Source organism: Bombina bombina, chromosome 1, assembly GCF_027579735.1.
Source record: "Bombina bombina isolate aBomBom1 chromosome 1, aBomBom1.pri, whole genome shotgun sequence".
Lineage (NCBI taxonomy): Eukaryota > Metazoa > Chordata > Amphibia > Anura > Bombinatoridae > Bombina > Bombina bombina.
In genome coordinates this window covers 1280005966-1280028721 of record NC_069499.1, presented here as the reverse complement: position 1 = coordinate 1280028721, position 22756 = coordinate 1280005966, and the positions used below count along the sequence as shown (strand labels likewise).

General features: G+C 42.6%; 1 protein-coding gene across 1 annotated transcript in view; it reads right to left on the bottom strand.

Annotated features, from left to right (window-relative positions):
- WTIP (WT1 interacting protein) overlaps nt 1–1157 on the bottom strand; it is a 300143-nt gene extending 298986 nt beyond the window's left edge. The window contains exon 1 of the mRNA XM_053701438.1: nt 1–1157. This exon is cut by the window's left edge and continues 770 nt beyond it. Within this exon, the coding sequence (XP_053557413.1) occupies nt 1–659 (659 nt within the window). The 5' untranslated portion in view covers nt 660–1157.
- Between the last annotated feature and the right edge of the window lie 21599 nt (nt 1158–22756).

Below are 22756 nucleotides of genomic sequence, written 5' to 3'. Positions count from 1 at the left end.
CTCAGCACTCCACCTTCATACTGCCCTAGACTTGATCTAGGGCTAGTATACTTCTCTTGCCCTGGGACTAGTAAATTGGTCCACGGGTGAGAGAATCTGTTGTGCTCTTGTGATGAGGTGGAAGATGCCATGCTAGATCTGGGGCTAGTAGCATTCAGTTTTAAGTCTTGTCCTACCAGGCATGAACTGCCTGTTTTGCCCCCTGAGTATATGACATTTATCCCCCCTTGCTTGGCACTTAAGTTAACACCTTCGTAACTGTTACCACTGCTGTACCTGTTGAGTTCTGCTGAGTACCTTTTGTTCTTTTCCGAAATTCCAGTGTAGCAAGGCAGTGCAACATCAGACTTGCATATACCCTCATCTAGACAATCATCGGAACTGCATGTCCTGACACCGTTAAGTGATCTTAGCTGAGCACCCCCTGAGTATATTTTGTTAGGAGCTGGGTAGGTGTCTGATGAAGAATGTTGCAGATATTGACTCAGATGAACGGTAGCCTTTCTCCCTCTCTGCTCTGCCATGATTTGAGCTGAAAACAGTCTCTTGGTCTCCTCTAGATCTGTGGAGAACAGCATGTTTCTGTTTCCATAAAGCCCATCGTGACATAAAGACAGTTCTTCCATGTATTTGCCAATATCATCCCCATATTTATCCATGATTTGATTCCTGCACCAAACGGCAACACGAACGTATGCTGATTTTGCAAGACTGCTACAAAATAAAGTATGTAAATATGCAACGACAAAAAAAATGAAACAGTCCTTAAAATCCCAGCACCCTGTGCAATCTCAACTCAGGTATCAGACGAAATGGGAGTTGCAGGCAGAGGATAGTTGTACAGCCTTCAAGTTCTCGCAGGAGGAAAACGTTTCCATACATCACAGCCCCTACACACAGACACTTGTGTATGTAGCTTAGGAAGGTACCGGGAAATAAATAATAATGAAAAAAATCCTCTTGTGTCAGTTTGAGCCTTAACTAAGTTGATGGCTCCAGTCAATGGCGCGCTAGGCGGAGGAATTTCCAGTCAGGTTTCCTGTGTCTTTTTTCTTTCTTGTTTTACTGAAGAGAAAAAAATGTTCAGTACTCCTGAGACAGGGACAGGGACACATAAAGAGGACCCGCCAGGCAGAGGGGGGTCGTGGGACTGTGAAGAGAGGTTGCTTGAGAGAGACAGGGAAAAAGGGGGAGGGAAGAAAATAGGAGAGGAGGGAGGGATTATTTTTTCCTCTGCTTTTTAACTTGCTTTTTTTTTCTTCATGGGTAAGGAATGCGCGGAAGGAGACGGGAGGCGATGAGGCCGTGTGGAATGTGGTTAATGCTGGAGCCAAACAATGATTGTTACCAAGTCAGGGAGCCCTCTTAAGAGGTAGCCAGTGACTAATTTGCTAAATAGTAGCTCAGAAACATTTTACTGCAAAACATGCACCCGTTTTGTAGTAGCAATAAACCGTAACTGCAATGAGCAGTAGAGTGTGCAAACATAACTTAGTGGGCCACGAGAACAGTAACCCTGAACAGCATATTTTGGTAACTGTATGCAAAAGATAAAATAAAAAAGGCCCATGGGGTTCGCTAAATAGGTACCTCGAGCTGCACTTGATGGAAGGCACTAGGCAGTGAAGTAGGAACCCATAGTTTCTGCAGTGGATATAAATCCACAATAGTAGCGAATATCGGTTAGTTTTGGCCAGATTACAGATCTCTTGATCTATTTAAAATATCTGCTAATTTTAAATTACCTAAATATACTGTTTTTCTTGGCATGCTAGGCAATTATTTAGTGTTCATTTTTTTTAACTATTTTTTACAATGGTCCCTGTATTTTCCTTTTACAGCAGTCCATCTACTAACAGGTATAATAGAGTAGCAACATGTATACTTAGCTAGTGTCCCTAATATTCAGAATGGGCAAAGTTACATTTTGCAGTACTATAAACACCTACTACAACTGATTCCTGCAGTAAAATAGGAGGCAAGAACCACACACAGCACAATTATAAGAACAGCTATACTATTATGTGTATAATAAGCAAATTGTATTGGAAATGAAAATATGAGCCTGGGGCTATAACAGGAAGCAAAATATGCAGCCATGCTGGGCTGCAAAATGCTGTCATATTGGGCCTTACATTTTTCTCCCAGAGCTACAGAGGAATGCAAAGGAGGTTGTTATATACAGATGAATAGACATCCACTGATAGACACTAGGCTTCCTTTTGCCTGACTGTTGAAAGTGTAGTAATAACACCATCTTCAAATTGCACAGAAAAGCTATTTATTACCAGCATCTAGTTGTATAAATTTGCAGCGTATTTAAGATAACTCTATCTAATATTCAAAACCTCTCCAGCATGGAGAGAAATCACACAAAATCTTTGGGATATTTTTTTTAGATCTTGTTTTGTAAATTAGGGGTGCGATCCGATATATGGCATAGTTTTCGGCGCAATCGAGGGAACCCACGCCGCCCGTAATTTCACCTCGCACATCGGGCTATCCAATATACGGCGCCGTCAGATGCTAAAGTGGCGTAAGTGGGAGAAACTGGCTTTCCGAAAAGTGCGCAAATACACATTTTAGTCGTCGCAAGTACTTATGCCAGTATTTTGTCCACGTAAAGTCTCAATAAAGTGTAGTTTTATGCAAATTAGGCTAAGACTCGTAAAAATTACCCGCGACTCCATCTAAAAATGTGCAACGTAATTACGCTATTCAAAAGTCATATATAAACCCATGCGCAGCCGCCATTTTCTTCAGTGTGTTTGGATGGTTCATTGAGCTACAGCACACTACAGTGAGTTTAGGATTAGTAAGAGTAGTGAGAGAGGCGCAGCATAATAGTTAAGTCAGATTTTTGTTTGGGTAAACTTGTACATTTACTTACACTTATTTGTACATATTGCACACATATTGCATACATACATATACAAAATACACAACACTTTTTTTTCTAACACCTCACACATTTTATTTCAATTTTACAGTGTAATAGGCTGAGTGTTTGGTTGTGATTGTGTGTGATTGAGCTAGGAGTGAGTGTGTGTAGTGTGAGGATGGTAGGGAGAGGTAGGGCGGAGGGGAGGAGGGGAGCGGAGTTGCAGGGAGAGGAGTATTGTAGCGGACAGGAGGAGGAGCGGGGTCCCCGTCAGGGAGTAAGTGGAGTGGGGAGAGGGAGAGTTAGAAGGGATGATGGGAGGGGAGATGCCCAGAGACCAGGCACACTTAGAAGAGGGACAGAGAGTGCACATGGGGACAGAAGGGGGGAGGAGGGAGAGGATAGGGAGGAACCCAAACCAGGGACATCCCAGGGAGCAAGCCAGGTGGCCACAGAGGATGAGCGCATGAGATGCCCAAACTTCTCATTCGATGAGAATGTTGCGCTAGTTCAGGCCATCATGGACAACCACAGTGCCCTCTTTGGCCAGGAGAAGGGCAAAGGCGTTGCCCGAAGGCGTAAGGCAGCATGGTTGGCGGTAGAGGATGCTGTAAACAGTGTGGCCCCACCGAGGAGGACTGTCGAGGGACTTAAAAAAAGGTGGAACGATTGTAAGAGGCAGGTGAAAGAGAAGATGGGGCAGGAAGCCATGCACCAGAGGGGAACAGGCGGTGATCCACCCCTGGAAACCGAATACAACACCTGGCAGGATATGATACGCAGGTCCCTGAGTATCACAGCAGTCCATGGACTTCCAGGGGCTCGTGACACAGGGGCTGCAACCACAGCACCTCATTAGTGATGTCGCGAACATAAAAATTTGGGTTCGCGAAGAGCGAACGCGAACTTCTACAACTGTTCGCAAACGGGCGAACCGCCATAGACTTCAATAGGCAGGCAAACTTTAAAACACACAGGGACTCTTTCTGGCCACAATAGTGATGGAAAAGTTGTTTCAAGGGGACTAACACCTGGACTGTGGCATGCCGGAGGGGGATCCATGGCAAAACTCCCATGGAAAATTACATAGCAGAGTCTGGTTTTAATCCATAAAGGGCATAAATCACCTAACATTCCTAAATTGTTTGGAATAACGTGCTTTAAAACATCAGGTATGATATTGTATCGATCAGGTAGTGTAAGGGTTACGCCCGCTTCACAGTGACAGACCAAACTCCCTGTTTAACGCACTGCAAACAACCGCAAACAGTCCATTTGCACAACCGCAAACTCCCCATTTGCACAAGTTTGAATACCAAGCTAGCCATGTCCCGTTCCTTGTCCTCACTGATGTCATTGAAGGTCTCTTCCTCCACCCAGCCACGTACAACACCAAGGGTCCCTGAAAGGTGACAACAAGCCCCCTGGGACGCCTGCTGTGTTTGGTCTTCCACCTCCTCAAAGCCACCTTCCTCCTCTGACTCCTCTTCTTCAGACTCCTCTCTCTGCGTTGCCTCTCTCTGCGTTATTATAAGGTGTGTTAAGTAGTACTATTCCTATCAGTTTAATCCCTGTTACGTCCCCAGGGACGTGTATATGGCATCGATTTTAGGAGCCAGGAGATGGGAAAAGATGCTTGGTCGGTCCTCCTACTTCAAATTTGGGGCACTGCGCGTGCAATCTAATGTGCCACCAGATAGGAGTGGTGTGTTAAGTAGTTCTATTCTTATCAGTTAAATCCCTGTTACGTCCCCTATAAGGGGACGTGTATATGGCATCGATTTTAGGAACCGGGAGATGGAAAAAGCTGCTTGGTCGGTCCTCCTACTTCAAATTTGGGGCACTGCGCGTGCAATCTAATGTGCCACCAGATAGGAGTGGTGTGTTAAGTAGTACTATTCTTATCAGTTTAATCCCTGTTACGTCCCCTATCAGTGTTGTTTTTTTTTAAATGTACACTACTGTTAAACCAGATATGAGTTGCACTGTGTGACACTGTGCCCTGGCAGGCAGGCACTGAAACGCACACGTGTGAAGGAAACTGACTGCTATTATTTCACAGTCAAAAAAGTGTTGTTTTTTTTTTAAATGTACACTACTGTTACATCAGATATGAGTTGCACTGGGGTGACACTGTGCCCTGGCAGGCACGGAAACGCACACGTGTGAAGACAACTGACTGCTATTATTTAACACAGTCAAAAAAGTGTTGTTTTTTTTTAAATGTACACTACTGTTACACCAGATATGAGTTGCACTGGGGTGACACTGTGCCCTGGCAGGCACTGAAACGCACGGGTGACACTGTGCCCTGGCAGGCACTGAAACGCACACGTGTGAAGGAAACTGACTGCTATTATTTCACAGTCAAAAAAGTTTTTTTTTTTTTTTAATGTACACTACTGTTACAACAGATATGAGTGGTGGCACTGGGGTGACACTGTGCCCTAGCAGGCACTGGAACGCACACGTGTGACGGAAACTGACTGCTATTATTTAACACAGTCAAAAAAGTGTTGTTTTTTTTAAATCTACACTACTGTTACACTAGATATGAGTTGCACTGGGGTGGCACTGTGCCCTGGCAGGCACTGAAACGCACACGTGTGAAGGAAACTGACTGCTATTATTTAACACAGTCAAAAAAGTGTTGTTTTTTTTTAAATCTACACTACTGTTACACAGATATGAGTGGTGGCACTGGGCAAGTGGGCACAATATACGCCGTGAGCCTGACACACACGCTGGCTGGCAGGCAGGCAACTGCAATTAGATTACAGAGGGAAAAAAAAAACAGACTGATGTTCTAGCCCTAAAAAGGGCTTTTTGGGGTGCTGTCCTTACAGCAGAGATCAGACGAGTCCTTCAGGACTGTAGTGGACACTGAATACACTAGCCTAGCTATCGATTTCCCTATTAAATCAGCAGCAGCTACACTGTCCCTCCTCTCACTAAGAATGCAGCTTCCAAATGAATCTAAAATGGATGCTGTCCAGGAGGTAGGAGGGTCTGGGAGGGAGGGTCTGCTGCTGATTGGCTGGAATGTGCCTGCTGACTGTGAGGTACAGGGTCAAAGTTTTACTCAATGATGACGAATAGGGGGCAGATCGAACATCGCATATGTTCACCCGCCGCGGCGAATGCGAACATGCTATGTTCGCCGGGAACTACAGGGAGTTCAGAATTATTAGGCAAATGAGTATTTTTACCACATCATCCTCTTTATGCATGTTGTCTTACTCCAAGCTGTATAGGCTCGAAAGCCTACTACCAATTAAGCATATTAGGTGATGTGCATCTCTGTATTGAGAAGGGGTGTGGTCTAATGACATCAACACCCTATATCAGGTGTGCATAATTATTAGGCAACTTCCTTTCCTTTGGCAAAATGGGTCAAAAGAAGGACTTGACAGGCTCAGAAAAGTAAAAAATAGTGAGATATCTTGCAGAGGGATGCAGCACTCTTAAAATTGCAAAGCTTCTGAAGCGTGATCATCGAACAATCAAGCGTTTCATTCAAAATAGTCAACAGGGTCGCAAGAATCGTGTGGAAAAAACAAGGCGCAAAATAACTGCCCATGAACTGAGAAAAGTCAAGCGTGCAGCTGCCAAGATGCCACTTGCCACCAGTTTGGCCATATTTCAGAGCTGCAACATCACTGGAGTGCCCAAAAGCACAAGGTGTGCAATACTCAGAGACATGGCCAAGGTAAGAAAGGCTGAAAGACGACCACCACTGACCAAGACACACAAGCTGAAACGTCAAGACTGGGCCAAGAAATATCTCAAGACTGATTTTTCTAAGGTTTTATGGACTGAACCCCATTGAGAACCTGTGGTCCATCATCAAATGTGAGATTTACAAGGAGGGAAAACAGTACACTTCTCTGAACAGTGTCTGGGAGGCTGTGGTTGCTGCTGCACGCAATGTTGATGGTGAACAGATCAAAACACTGACAGAATCCATGGATGGCAGGCTTTTGAGTGTCCTTGCAAAGAAAGGTGGCTATATTGGTCACTGATTTGTTTTTGTTTTGTTTTTTGAATGTCAGAAATGTATATTTGTGAATGTTGAGATGTTATATTGGTTTCACTGGTAAAAATAAATAATTGAAATGGATATATATTTGTTTTTTGTTAAGTTGCCTAATAATTATGCACAGTAATAGTCACCTGCACACACAGATATCCCCCTAAAATAGCTATAACTAAAAACAAACTAAAAACTACTTCCAAAACTATTCAGCTTTGATATTAATGAGTTTTTTGGGTTCATTGAGAACATGGTTGTTGTTCAATAATAAAATTAATCCTCAAAAATACAACTTGCGTAATAATTCTGCACTCCCTGTATTTGCCGGCGAACTATTCGCAATATCACTACACCTCATGCTGGTGAGTAACATCCCACACACCAGTATTATATGTATTTGAGATATAACATCCTTTAATGTCACACATTCATGTACACAATGAGGAGCATGGTATTTGGCCTACTAACAAAAACATCTACAATTATATTTCACATTAATGCTACTAAACACAATGCAATTCATGATATGAGGTGGAATAGTGCAATACTAACATGTCTCAGTGTAACACAGGCCACAAGCCACATGTTGAGTTTTCAGTGAATGGACACTATAGCCATCACAATACTTTTAGCTCAGAAAGCAGGTTCTGTGTCTACATCAGGCTAAAGTAAATTGTGTGACCATAGTGTCACTTAAAGAACACATTTTCTCCATCACTGACATGTACACATAACTATTGTATGAAACACATACCTGTATAATGTGCAGATTAAAATCCCTCATATCACAAATCACATTGTGCACATGCATGTTATACAGTTTGACATGAGAATGAGTATTGTCCCTAGCATGTATCAATGTATATTGTATGCCCACATGGACATATATATAACTTTACTAATCCCTATCATCATTTGACTCCTCCACAGAACCTCCTGTCACCAGGCTGCAAACAGGCATGCCGCCACCTCCACCACCAGTCACAGGCATGCAGCCACCTCCACCACCAGTCACAGCCATGCAGCCACCTCCACCACCAGTCTTCAGGCAGCAACATGGACCGTATGCTCCCAGGCATGAGCAGGGTTGGATCGCCTCCGTTGAGGACCCAGAAGTGATGCCACCACCATTGGCATACGACCCCTGGCAAGATACATGGCCTGAGGAATATCCTTTTGGCTTTGAGGGGGAGCCAAGTCAGCCACGAAGGGTCCATGTCTTTACCCCCCCCCCCCCCAACACAATATCAGGCCAGTCATGGCTTTTCCACACAGGGGATGTCGCAAGAAATGCAAACTGGACAGGCTAGTCGTCAATGGGACTACCAATCCAGCCTGAGAGCTCCACCATCCGCTTCCCTTGGGAGAGCTCCACCATCCGCTTCCCTTGGGAGAGCTCCACAGATGAGCATATAGCTGAAGTTGTCCCTGAAGCACCAGCAGCTGAAGTTGTCCCTGAAGCACCAGCAGCTGCAGTTGTCCCTGAAGCACCAGCAGCTGCAGTTGTCCCTGAAGCACCAGCAGCTGCAGTTGTCCCTGAAGCACCAGCAGCTGCAGTTGTCCATGAAGCACCAGCAGCTGAAGTTGTCCCTGAAGCACCAGCAGCTGCAGTTGCCCATGATGCACCAGCAGCTGCAGTTGTCCATGATGCACCAGCAGATAGAGCTGAACCTGCACCTAGAATCACTGCTGCTCAAGAGCCTGTAGATCCACTGTATTCTCCCCTGGGCGAGGAATACATTTCACTTCAGAGGAGGCTCATAACAAGTTGCAAGAGCAGACAAAAAGGCCAACACAGGTTTCACAGGAGCCAACAGAGGTTACTCCAGCGTACCATAGAGCTGCAGAGGGACATGGCAGCATCATTAAATGGTATAGTACAAAACCAGTCGCAGATGATGAGAGTTATTTCTGATATGCAGATGCAGATTGACAACAGATGGCGGGAACAAAAACAACTCTTGGGTGTGTTGGTTGAGCACTTCACACACCAGCAGGAACCTGCCTCCAGCCTATCATCTGTGGCCAGCACTCCAGCAGAATCATCTGAAGCTTCCCAAACCAGGAGAACCAGGAAATCCACTCCAGTCACCTCAGCCCCCTCATCCAAGAAGCCTAAAAAATTATATTCTTATAGTTCACCATAAATTTTGTCCTCTGTTATTTACCATATAATTGTCATCCAGATCCATGTGAGGGGTGTTTTAGTACACTAATATTGTTTAAACATATAATAAGGCCTGTGTGGAAATGGCCCAAAAAAGGTAATATCATCATGTTTATGACATATTCATGTTCTATAAACCACATCACATAGTTGTGTATGAAGGGTACATATAGTAATATTCACTTATTAGATGCAAATCAAGGTTTCTCACATCCAAAGGATATTGACACAAGGGCAGGGATAGGCACAAGGCAAGGCTGTGGCGGACATTTTCTAAGGTAAAGACATTTAGTGAAGGACACCTTGCCTATCCCTGCACATGGGTATAAATATCTAAATAATAATGTTTTTACAGAAGGTGTGAACATAAGGTATAAACATCCATTTTCATTCTTCTTAATGATAGTCAATAAATCATAGTGACCTAAACATGAATTAAACAAATTAGATATTTTCCGTAATTAGGGTGGTTAAGGGAAGGGGGTGGGATGTAGTAGTTTCACTTACATGCAGTGGAAATCCGCAGTATGTAATTCTATGACCAGCTGCAGCAGGGGCAGCACCATGACCAGGGACCTCAGCAGCAACTATAGAATCAGCATGTATAGACGGAACAACAGGGGCTTGTAGGGCTTCCAGCACCCCTTGTGCCCCATGATGAACCCCTTGTGCCCCATGAAGCACCTCTTGTGCCCCATGATGCACCCATTGTGCCCCATGATGCACCCTTGTGCCCCATGATGCTGCCTCTCTATGGAAAGCTGGAAAACATGGTGGCTAATGAAGAAGTGCATTGGCGGGTTTTTAAGGCTTCCTGTTGTGAGGTTGTGCTGTTTGTGATTGGTTTGACACACTTGCAGGGGCAGGAATAATAAATGCTTTGAAGAGGTTTAACTATTTGTGATCAAGCTGCTTATATGTATGTTGTTTAGCATGCATTTGTTTGGCCTTCAGAGAGTTACGTTCGTTTCTAAGTCAGTGCAAGGGTTGATGCGCCTGCAATTTGTGGCGAGATGAGAATGGAGTAGATTTTCTGAATTCTGTGCGCATAAGTCCTTACACTGTATATTGGATACCAAACTGCGCATGTTTTGTATGTCAGTCTATGGGTAAAAAAAATACGGGCGAAGGCAGAAATATACGCGTGTAAGTTGAATGCTATGCTGTATATGTGATACCAAACCAGCGCAAAATTTGGTGTCGCCGGCTTTTGCGGGCGACGCTTCATTTCGGATCGGGCCCTAGGAGTCTCTGTTTCACATAAAGAATACATAGCAACAAAAACATTTCTCAAGATAAAATTTGTGTTTCTAAATTTTAAGGGCCTCGCCATACCAACAAGGCTTATTAGAATATCTCGCCTGATCAGTGAGCTTTTGAATCTAAGATCAAGATCTAAATATGCGTGGGAATGTGTGTATCAATTCATTATTTCATTTTGTTCTTGTTTGAGAGACTATAGCATAGAGAGGAACCAGCACAGGTAAGGGGGGGGGGGGGTCTACTAACACCTCTCTGACAACCAAAGAGCTCTCTCTTTCTCTCTTCCTTTGCTATCTCTAATAGAGGGCACTTTAAAACTGTATTCAATTTTTTTTTTAAATGGATATTCTTACACTGAGAAGAAAACTTTTTCTCTTGGTATCCTTTTTTATCCGAGTATTCTTGTTTCAATTTCAAAGTGTTATCATCACATTGTCTTTATATTATGCCGTTGTTGATAATGCAATACTACTGTATTTAATGGTCATTTATTCATCGTATATTGCAATAAAGTGATTGTAAAGTATAAGGAATTAAATCACAGGATTTGCAAATCGATGACGAATCCGGCTTCCTCCAATCATTGTGTGCCCCACAAGCTAAACGCTGATGGGGCACCAGGCATTTTTTAATTCCTTTACAGAACTTGTGTTTGCCACCTCAATTGGAAGCTTATTCCATGAATCTACCACCCTTTCTGTAAAAAAATGCTTCCTCACTGAAGGTTTCTATCATGTTACCTCTTTCCCTTATATCCTCTAAACTATACATATTTAGGTCATAGAGTCTTTCTTTGTATGTTTAATATTTTAGACTGTGTCCAATTTTAGTAGCCCTCTTTTGGACAGCTTCTAGTTTATTTATATCTTTCTGAAGATATGGTATCCAGAACTGTACACAGTATTCCAGATGTGGTCTAACTAATGATCTGTAAAGGGGCATAAGAACCTTGCTAATTCTGCAACGCTAAAACATTTGTTTAGTTTCATTTTCATTAATTAAATAAATAATTTTGTTTTGGCAAATTAGTTTAGTTAAGTTTAAAAAAAAAATTGTTTTGGCAAATCGTTTTTTCGGATCTGTTAGTTTTTTCGGATCCATTCTTTATTCATTTGTATTATTCTATTCTGAAGTTTAAAATTGAATAAGGCATATGAATAAAGAATGGATCAGAAAAAACGATTTAACTAAACATAACTAATATGCCGGCGATTGCCGAAACAAAATTATCTAAAACCGATGCCGCCACCCATATCGGCAAAACTAAATAAAACTATTAACCCCTAAACCGCCGTTTCCACACATAGTCAACACCAACTAAAGCTATTAGCCCCTAAACCACAGCCCTCCACATTGTCAACACTATTTAAACCTATTAACTTCTAAACCGCAGTTCTCTGACATCGCCGCCACTAACTAAATCACTAAATAAAGCTATTAACCCCTAAACCGCAGTTCCCCTACATCGCTGATACAGTGTGCGGCGGAAGATTGCATGAAGAGGACCTCCACGTCAGACCGATGAACCTCCGCCCCCCAGCATCGACCGATCCGCCTCTGCAGCGATGAAGAAGATTCCGGTCCCGCGATGGATGAACATGGAGCTGCCTGGATGAAGATGCTTAGCCGCTGGGATGAAGATCGTTTGCCAGACTTCAGCAACTGTGAGTACCGATTTTGGGGTTAGTGTTAGTTGTTTTTTTTTTGGGGTGTTTTTTTTTAGATTAGGACTTTTTTTATTTTAATGGACTGAAAAAGAGCTGAATGCCCTTTTAAGGGCAGTATAAGAGCTGAATGCCTATACAAATGCCCTTTTCAGAGCAATGAGTAGATTATTATTTTTTTTAGTTAGGTTTTTGTTAATTTTGGGGGTTGGGGGGGGTGTTTGTAATGTTAGGAGGTGTTTGTTTTGATTTTTTGCAAAAGAGCTCTTAACTTCAGGGCAATGCCATACAAAAGGCCATTTTAAGGGCTATTGGTAGTTTTATTATGGATCATGTTTTTTTTATTTTGGGGTGTTTTTTTTTTTGTTTGCTTTTAAAAACTGGGTATTAGAATAGGAATAATTTTATTTTTTTGGATAATTTCATTTGTTATTTTTGTAGTGGTAGTTTTTTTATTTTTTGTAATTGTAGTGTTTATTATTCTTTTTAATTGTAGTTTTAATTTTTTAGTAATCTTAGGTTTTTTATTTTTAGTAATGTTAGTTTTTTTTTAGTAATGCTAGGTTTTATTTCACAGGTAAGTTTGTATATTTTTTAAATAGGTTGTTAGTTAATAATTGTAACTTTAATTTAGGTCTATTTTAATTATGTTAAAGTTAGGGGGTGTTAGGTCTAGGGGTTAATGGTTTTATTTAGGTTGTTGCGATATGGGGGGCCGGTGGTTTAGGGGTTAATAGGTTTAGTTAGTGTTGGCGATGTTTGGGGAACGGCGGGTTTAGGGGTTAATATGTTTATTTAGTGTTTCAGTTAGTGTCGGGGAACTGCGGTTTAGGGATTAATAGGTTTAGTCTACAACCAAGTATTCAACTGGCCTTATTGGCTGCACTGTTGCATTGTGTACCAAATTTTAAATAATCTGAAATAATAATTCCCTAAATTCTGTTCTTCTTTAGTTATAGTCAGTAAGGTCCCATTGAGACTATAATTGACCTTTGGGTTTTTGGATCCTAAATGCATTATTTTGCTCATGCTAGTATTACATTTCAGATCCCATTTATTTGCCCAGTCCTCCAGTTTTTTAATATTCCTGTTCATTTGATCAACCCCTCCTGGAACATCAACTCTATTACAAATGTTTGTATCATAAGCAAACAAGCAAAACTTCCCCTTAAACCCACTTCCAATATTACTTATGAACATGTTAAACTAAACAGGCCCAAGAACTGACCCTTAGGGAACAACACTAGTAACTGACCCCTCATTTGAATGTACTCCATTAATTGAAACCCACTGCCTTCTATCCATAAGCCAGCATTCTACCTACTTAACAATCTTAGCATCTACTTCAAGGCAATACATTTTGTGAATAAGTTTGTTGTGTAGGACAGTGTCAAATGCTTTGCTAAAGTCGAGATATGCAAAATATACGGCTCCTCCCTGATCTATTAATTAATTTACATGATCAAAGAAATCAATTAGATTAGTCTGACATGATCTTCCAGCAGTAAAACTGTGGTGTTCAGGCACAGTCTTCCTTTGCTTCCTAGATTAGGGGTGGAAACTATCTGCCTGCAAGCAGACTAAGTTAGTAGAATGTAGATTGCTAAGCATACAGCCAGCCTGAGAAGATCTGTGATAAGCTTATGGTAGTCAGACTGTTTGCCTTGAAACTGCTCCTGGAAATATTAAGGACAGGAGCCTGTTACTTCAGAGGTCTCCGAGAGAAGTCTGCCTAAGGAACTACATGTATATCTTGTGTGATTAAATCTGCCTGTACTGAGTGAGTAATAAACTCTACCTTGTTCACCATAACACCCTGTCTGTGTGTGATACACAAAAGGGACATTTACAGCAACCAACCCAGTATCTCAAGGTGACACAGAATCAGCACACACACAATTACCCCTGGGACACTACAGTGGCGACGAGGATTGAGGAATTTAATACTAAATGGCACTAGGGACAATCCAACATTTTAATCCTGAAGCTGAAGCATGGAGCTCCTGGGTGGAGAGGCTGGAGCAGTATATGGAAGCAAACAGCATTTCTGCAGAAAAAATAGTTGCAGTTTTCCTGACAGCAATTGGCCAAACTGCTTATGGTACATTAAGAGACCTAATCTCTCCAGACAAGCTTGTCTCTAAGGGGTCGATTTATGAAGCAGTGGATGCTGCTTCCGACCCACTCCGCTTCAATTCCGACTGAAGCGGAAGTTAAAAAGCAGCAGTCCTAAGACCACTGCTCCTTAACTCGTCTGCCACCTCTGAGGTGGTGGACAGCAATCAGCCCGATCAAATACGATCGGGTTGATTGACACCCCCTGCTAGCAGCCGATTGGCCGAGAATCTGCAGGGGGCGGTATTGCACCAGCAGTTCACAAGAACTGCTGGTGCAATGATAAATGCCGACAGTGTATGCTGTCGGCATTTATCGATGTGCGGCGGATATGATTCGCTATAGCGGATCATGTCTGTCCGCACCATGTTAAATTGACCCCTAAGCCTCTGATTGAGTTAATTGAAAAACTACAAGATCATTATAGCCCAAAATCATAAGAAATTGCAGAAAGTTTTAAATTCTATAGTAGGAGACAGCAGGGGAAGACATTAAAGCTTTTGTTCTCTTATTACCTAAGCTAGCTACTACAAGTCAGTTTGGTGAATACTTACAGACCGCTCTTGACTGAGCCATATAGAAACATTTACTTACTGGATTTGATATTCACAAAGGCCACTGATATTGTCACTGTCATGGAGCTAGTAACAAAGGATGCTACACTATTGAAATCATATCCTGCTAGCCCTGGAAATCAAAAACAGGACATGTTTGATACCTCTGTGACCAAAAGATCAAGCCGATCTCCCTCCAGCCACCCTTCACCACAAAAAAAACCTCTTCTGTTTCCTCTGCTGCCCCTGACTTGCTACAGATGTGGAGCCCCTAATCATACTGCACATACTTTCAAGTTTAAAGATGCAGCTTCTTTTCTTCGCGGAAATGACAAAACAATACTGTCCACAATGTCAGACTTTTTATGTTGATATTAACCATAAAGACTGCAGTTCAGATGAAGAGCCTCCAGTTTATCATGTTGCCTTGTTTCAAGTAGGTGAGAGTACCCCTGCCATAAGATTGGATGTCACCTTAAATGGCTGCCCTGTGTCTATGGAAGCTGATACAGGGGCAGCAGTGTCTGTCATATTGTGGCATGATTTGCAGAAACATAGCCTGCTATTACAGCTCAAACCACCAACCTCAAGCTACAAACTTATACTAAGGAGCTACTGCAACCCATGGGTTATATAAAACCACATGTCACAGTTGGAAACTGCAAAAATACTTTATGCTTTTACGTTTTGCAGCAAGGAGGGCCTCCACTGTACGGCAGATATTGGATTAAGCCTGTGACACACTGCAAGCGATGCGGCGCGAGGCAAAGCAGCTGCTTTGCTCCGCGTCGCATCGCTTCTGAAGTTCAAATATTTCATCTCTGAGCGCTTAGCTACGCGACCTGACGCAGCAGAGTGCTCAGAGATGAAAAGGCAAGACACATTGAGCGTGCACAGCTGCATCTACACGCTGCGCATCGCTCTGCTTGCAGTGTGTCACAGCCTTTAAAGCTCTGGGCATGCCTCCACTTACTTACTCCACTCTTGGGTTGAGTCCCTAACGACAAAATTTAAAGCCTGTTTTTGAAGACTCTTTGGGAACTGTAAACGGAAAAGAGGCCCGACTACAAATAAAGCCAGATGTAAAACCCCATTTTTGTAAAGCCAGATCAGTGCAGTTTGCTTTGAGAAAGGGTGTGGAAGAAGAGCTATATCGCCTATTAGCCCAGAAGATCATAAAAAAAGTTGACAGGAGTGAATGGGCATATCTAATTGTCCCAGTTAAAAAAAAAAAAAGAAATGGTGAAATCAGGATTTGTGGGGATTTCAAAATGGCCCTAAACAACCAACTTCTTGTGGATCATTACCCTTTCCCCCGCATTGAAGATCTCTTCAGCTCACTAGCAGGAGAACAGATATTCACAAAGATAGACTTAAAGCAAGCCTAACTACAACTGAAAGTACACCCAGGTTCTCAACATTTATTGACCAATAATACCCATAAAGGGTTATTCCAGTATACCCAAATGTTTTTTGGCATAGCCCCAGCAATCTGGCATCATGAATGAGGTCCTAGAAGGAATACCTTTTACTCAGTGTATGCTAAATGACGTGCTCAACACTGGCCCTACAGATGAAGAACACAAGAAGAATATGGAAGCTGTGCTAAAGAGACTCCAGAAATATGGATTACGTGTGAACCTTGCAAAATGTGAATTTTTTAAGCTGAAAATAGAATTCTGCGCCCATATTGTAGGCTGGCATGGGCTTCACACTATAGAAGAAAAGGTTAAGGCCCTGGTTCATGCACCAACATCCCAAAATGTAATACAACTAAGATCATATCTTGGCCTCTTAAATTATTAACAATTATTTTTTTGTCAAATCTAGTACACCGGCTATATCGACTACACCGCTTGTTAGATGCAAGAGCAAAAAGGACATGGTCTACCAAATGTGAAGAAGCCTTTAGGAAATCCAAATAATTGATTTTGTCTTCTAAAGTTCTAGTCCATTATGACCTAAAGAAACCCGTAACACTGGCATGTGATGACTCACCTTATGGACTGGGTGCTGTACTTTCGCATATAATGCCAGATGGCACTGAACGGCCCATCTCTTTTGCCTCCATATCCATATATTCAGCAGAACAGAACTACTCACAGATAGATAAGGAAGCACTAGCCATTGTGTGTGCCACCAAGAATCTTCATATGTACATTTATGGTCATAAATTTACACTAATCACTGACCACAAGCCACTACTATCCAACCTAAACCCTCAAAAAGGGATTTCAACAACAACTGCTTCCCGCTTACAGAGATATGCCTTATTCCTGGGAGCTTACAACTATTCAATCAGAGACCGCTCCAATGAACACCACGGCAATGCAGATGCCTTGCTGTCATTTGTCTTCTAAGTTTTTTGTCTGAAGGTAAGACACAAGTCTTTCCTTTAAAAGAGTTTCCATTAATGTCCCTGCAATTGAGGTCAAGTTAGCAGTGACTGATTAAATAAATGAGCTAATGGAGTAGCCATTACAGATCAAAGTTCTCTTAGAACCCTTGGATGAATATTATCTAGACCCATATACTTATTTACTTTTATTTTTGATAAAGCCCTTGTGTCATGATACAATCATGTGGAGTAGTTGATACCTGGATTGGCTACCTTGCAGAGGTGGTACTGTGTTCGCAGGCTGGAAAAAGTTAATGTGAATTGCTTTTTCATGTGGGTGAAAACTTCCTTCAGAAAATCTGTAAGCTGAAACCCCCCTCCTTAGTAGTGTAACTGTGTGTAGGAATGCAGAACGCTCCTCCCCTTGGAGACTGATAGTGGGAGCTAAGACTTCTTTGCATTGGTTTTTCTCATTGTAAATTATAACCCTGGCGTTGTCTTTGACAAGACAAAGAAAATTTAATTCAAGTATGCAAGAGAAAGACTTTTTAGGCAGAACTGCCCTTGGGACCAAACCACTAAACATCTGGAATGGCAGCAATCCACATATCTAAAGGAACTTGGTAATAAGTTAGAGATTGTGTGTAATTCTTTGAATGTTATTTTGAATGTCTTTATAATTTTGAACTGTGTAACCTGTTTGGATATTTTTGTTATTAAACGCATTGAAAATCTCATTCTGTCTTTTGGGCTCTAATATCCGAATTCACACTCCTGTTGACACAAGGTTAAAGGCACGTTGCCTAATTGTTAAATAGTGTGAGTTTTTAGGAATTCCCCAAAACTCCCCTTTAATTTAAAAGTTTTGGTGGTGGCAGCAGGGAAATTGTTAATTAGAGCAGTGTGGACGAGATTTGGGTTAATGTGGTGTCTCTTTTAAGGTCCTTTTGCAGAGTTGCAAGGATAAGGGAACCAGAGCTGTGTGCCATTAACCCCATTCATGCCCACACCCCTCTATTGTGATGCTGAGAAGGTTTGATTTGTCACAAACTGGCTGGCAGCGGTGGGGATATTTAGAGTTTTTTAGTGCTATTGGTATGTACTAAAAGAAATTACATGTTTTTGTGTAATTTCCCAAAGACAGAACTCAGTGCCTAATTACAGAGACAGTGCAAAGAAGCAGTTTTTTCCCTTCCTCTTGTTGTTAGTTGCTACTCATTATGGAAGCATATAGAAAGATGCCGAAAGAATCCCTGGAGCTGCTTTGTCAGGAGAGAGCCATTGCAACTTTTGGCAAAACAAAGGAGCAGTTGGTCCAGGAACTGCAGCAGGCAGATGACATTCCAGCAGAGCAGGAAACAGGCACAGAAAGGGTAACTGTGGAACTGGGAACCCAGGAGATAATGTACAGGAGGGATATAGGGGTACAGACATATAAGCTTTTTTAATGTATACTTATATTTCACTCTCCTTGAGCTAATAAAATATTATTAAAAAATTAAGCACGTTGTGATATTTGACATATATTTTATATTTGAAACAGATTGTAAAAATCCTGTCATTTACTTTCAATATAAGGGTATTAGCATCCATTTGCGCCTCACACTCCTAAACCTATATCCCTCCTGTATACTAAAACTAGATATTTTTGGGGAAAATATCCTAGGAGCCAGGGCTTACCCAAATAAGGCAGCGCAAAAAAGTTTTAAAATTCACTTACCAAAACCCAGGTGATAATACCTACTACTGTTACCCCTGAGAGTGCAAAGGAGTCTGAGCTACAAACAGCACTTAGGTACTTGGGGGATGCGGATCCTAAACTGAGAATGGAATTGATCCTCAAGTTTCAAGAAGCAGCTGAGAGAAAGAGGGAGGCTTCAGAAAGAGAGAGAGAGAGAGGCTGCAGAGAGGGAGACTGCAGCGAGAGAAAGAAAAGAAGAGAGAGAGGCTGCAGAAAGAGAGAGAGAGGAAAAGGATGCTCAATGGAGACATGAGCTGGAGGTTATGCAGAGGAACAGAACCAGCCTGTCTCCCCCAAACCAGTGAACTTGGGGAAACTGCAACAGAGAGGCCCCGCCTGGATATTTTCCAATGTTAGAAAGAGACACTGACTTGGATGTTTTTCTGAGGGGCTTTGAGAAGGTATGCAAGCAGTATCAGCTGCCCCCAGAGCAATGGGTTCGCTATTTAGCTCCTCGCCTGAAGGGTAAAGCACTGGATGTATTTGCTTCATTTCCAGTGTAGGATGATCAGGACTATGAGGCCATAAAAACAGCCTTATTAAAAAGTTTTAACCTCACTCCAGAATTCTACAGGAAAACATTTCGGAGTCTTCACTTCACCAAAGTGCAGAGGACAGCTGAACAGAATATGTTGCACAGCTAAGGTCTGCTTTTAAGCAATGGACTGGGGGCCTAAAAGTCCTCACTCATGAGGCTTTAGAGGATTTGATGATCCTGGAGCAGTTCATGCAAATGCAAAGTCCTGATGCCAGAGTATGGATTCTGGACAGGAAGCCCAAAACAGTGGCAGAGGCTGCAGATCTGGCTAATGATTACGCCAACAACAGAGCACCTGAAACAAGGCAGGCAGCTATTCAAGCTGTGTCTCCTAAGTGCAAAAGAGCAATCAAGGTAGCAGAGAGACCATCTTATCTACACCCTACAGCCAGAGGGGCAGGGGCCACACTGGGACAGGGGGATACCCACCGGTGTTTCACTTGTAACCAGATGGGGCATCTGAGTTTCACCTGCCCAGAAAAGAAGAAGCCTGAGGGTGGGAATGTGGCTGGGGAACCAGCATCTGTTTTGTTTGTGGGTGGGTTCCCAAGGCAAAAGCGGAGAGATAACCTACAGAGGGTATCTGTGGGTGACCATGTGGCAACAAGACTCAGGGATGGTGGCGCTTCGGTTACCTTGGTGCATCCTGAAATGGTAAAGCCGGAGAACATTATACCAGAGAGGACTGTGTCCATTCAAGGAATTGGGGGAGTTCGCCCCGCAGTGCCTGTGGCACAAGTATACCTTGATTGGGGTGTGGGAAAAGGTTTGCGGGAGGTGGGGATCTCTGCTTATATCTCTGTTGGTGTTTTGCTGGGCGATGATTTGGGCCAGATGCTTTGTCAGTATGCCCCAGAAGACAACATCTGCAACCTGGAAGGGCCAGTAGAGGGCCCTGCACCAACTGAGGTACTGTGTGAAACTTTGGGGGACCCAGAGGGGAGTCTGGGGATGGACACATTGCTAGCTGCACCAGAGATGGAGGTATCCCACCAAAGAATGAAGAATGATTCCCTTGAACATGATTGCTGCAAGGGGGGGCTGAGGGTTAATGCAGCTCTGCCTTTGTGTACATCAGTAATGTCTTCTTCTGATGAAGAGGGATGTATTGGAAATGTTTGTGACAATGTTACTTCTATTGAACCTGGGTGCTGGGAGGGAGAGCCTAGAGAGGGATGTATTTAAAGCATTGCATATGCAAGGAGGAGTGAATGGCATGGCTGGTGTAGGGGCCAGAGTACATCCTGCCCTGTTACAGAGGGTAAAACAGGATGGAACCCTGGGTGTGGCCGTGGACCTCCCCTACAGGAATGGCAGATGTGAAGAAGAGGGGGAGGGAGATGTAGCTGCAGTGACTAATGAACCTACTACTCCTACAGAGCATACTGGGGTAGGTGTGAACAGTGGAGTATCTGACCTAAGCATAGCAAGAATTTATCTCAGTCCCCTAGTGAGTTACCCTGAGGGGGTGCTAGATCCCTTTATGAGTGAGAGCTAATGTGTGATATCCTGCAAGGAAATGTCCTCTACGAGAGAACTTGTGTCAGCTGATGCTAATTGTTACAGGGAACAAATGAATGCTGAGAGTGTGCAGAAAGGACAGATCTGGTCTTATGAACGAGGAAAGACTAGGATTTAGGTTGGCATAGGGGATCAGTGTGGGCTGACCCCCTATTTCCACCATTTTAAAAGGGTAGGTGTCATGATACAATCATGTGGAGTAGTTGATACCTGGATTGGCTACCTTTCAGAGGTGGTACTGTGTTCGCAGCCTGGAAAAGGTTAATGGTAATTGCTTTTTCCTGTGGGTGAAAACTGCCTTCAGAAAAGCTGTAAGCTGAAACCCCCCTCCTTAGTAGTGTAACTGTGTGTAGGAATGCAGAACGCTCCTCCCCTTGGAGACTGATAGAGGGAGCTAAGACTTCTTTCCATTGGTTGCCCTCGTTGTAAATTATAACCCGTGCGTTGTCTTTGACAAGACAAAGAAAATTTGATTCAAGTATGCAAGAGAAAGACTTTTTAGGCAGAACTGCCCTTGGGACCAAACCACTAAACATCTGGAATGGCAGCTCTCCATATATTTAAAGGAACTTGGTAATAAGTTAGAGATTGTGTGTAATTCCTTTCATGTCTCATTTTCTTTTTAAAGAACTGTAGCTTTGCATTTGAATGTTATTTTGAATGTCTTTATAATTTTGCACTGTGTAACCTGTATTGATATTTTTGTTATTAAACGCATAGAAAATCTCATTCTGTCTTTTGGGCTCTAATATCCGAATTCACACTCCTGTTGAGACAAGGTTAAGGGCACGTTACCTAATTGTTAAATAGTGTGAGTTTTTAGGGGTTCCCCAAAACTCCCCTTTAATTTAAAAGTTTTGGTGGTGGCAGCAGGGAAATTGTTAATTAGAGCAGTGTGGACAAGATTTGGGGTTAATGTGGTGTCTCTTTTAAGGTCCTTTTGCAGAGTTGCAAGGATAAGGGAACCAGAGCTGTGTGCCATTAACCCCTTCATGCCCACACCCCTCTATTGTGACGCTGAGAAGGTTTGATTCGTCACACCTTGAAACCTCTTCCTCTGTAAAAAGAAAAGCACTAGTCACATTGTCATTTAAAGTAACATCCCTTAATAGAATCTCACTATCTTTACCATCTGTTGTTTAGACTGAACAAAAGTAATCATTTAAATAGTTTGCTATTTGTTTATCTCCTTCTACTACTCTATCAACATTCTTGTCCTCATACAAAATATCTTATGCATGTTTGAGTGATTTTTGGTCTTGTTTTGTAAATCATTACATTATATTTGATACATTCATAAACTACTAAACCTTTATAATGTCACGAGAGATACAGGCCAATAGCTTTATAATCCCAATATACACACTTACCAGACTTTCAGTTATGTATGAATTCTCTAACTCGGTAGGTCTCTATCTTTTGCAAACGGTGTAAAGGTTACATCTTAACTTCATGAAAATTAAAATGTTGTGCTCTTCCCCAGATGCTACATGTAAGCACAAATATAAAAAAGACTATACCTATTTTCATTGATTCTGCTGTTCCAACCTTTCTCCTTACTTCCTCCAAACTTTGGGGCTGATTTATTATGCCCTGAATTTTGCTATATGCAGCTGTTTCTGCACGAGCCTTCAGGCTCGCCAGAAACATAAGTTAAGAAGCAGCAGTCTTCAAGACAGATCTGGAAGGGGAGGAGCTTGACAGGGGCTGCAAGCTCGGCGTTCTAAGATACAGGAGAGTGCATCCCCCCACATTGTGAGCAGAGATACATAGGCTTAAATGAGCAGTCAACTCTAGCCAGGAAGACGCCCACTAAGAGCGGGCATACACATCAGACAGATGTCTAGGAAGCCATTGGACCCAATCGGCAGGGTCACAGCTACAGGTGGTCTGCGTGGGAAGCAGAATACCTCTGGCCACAGCAAGTCTGCAGAGGAGGAG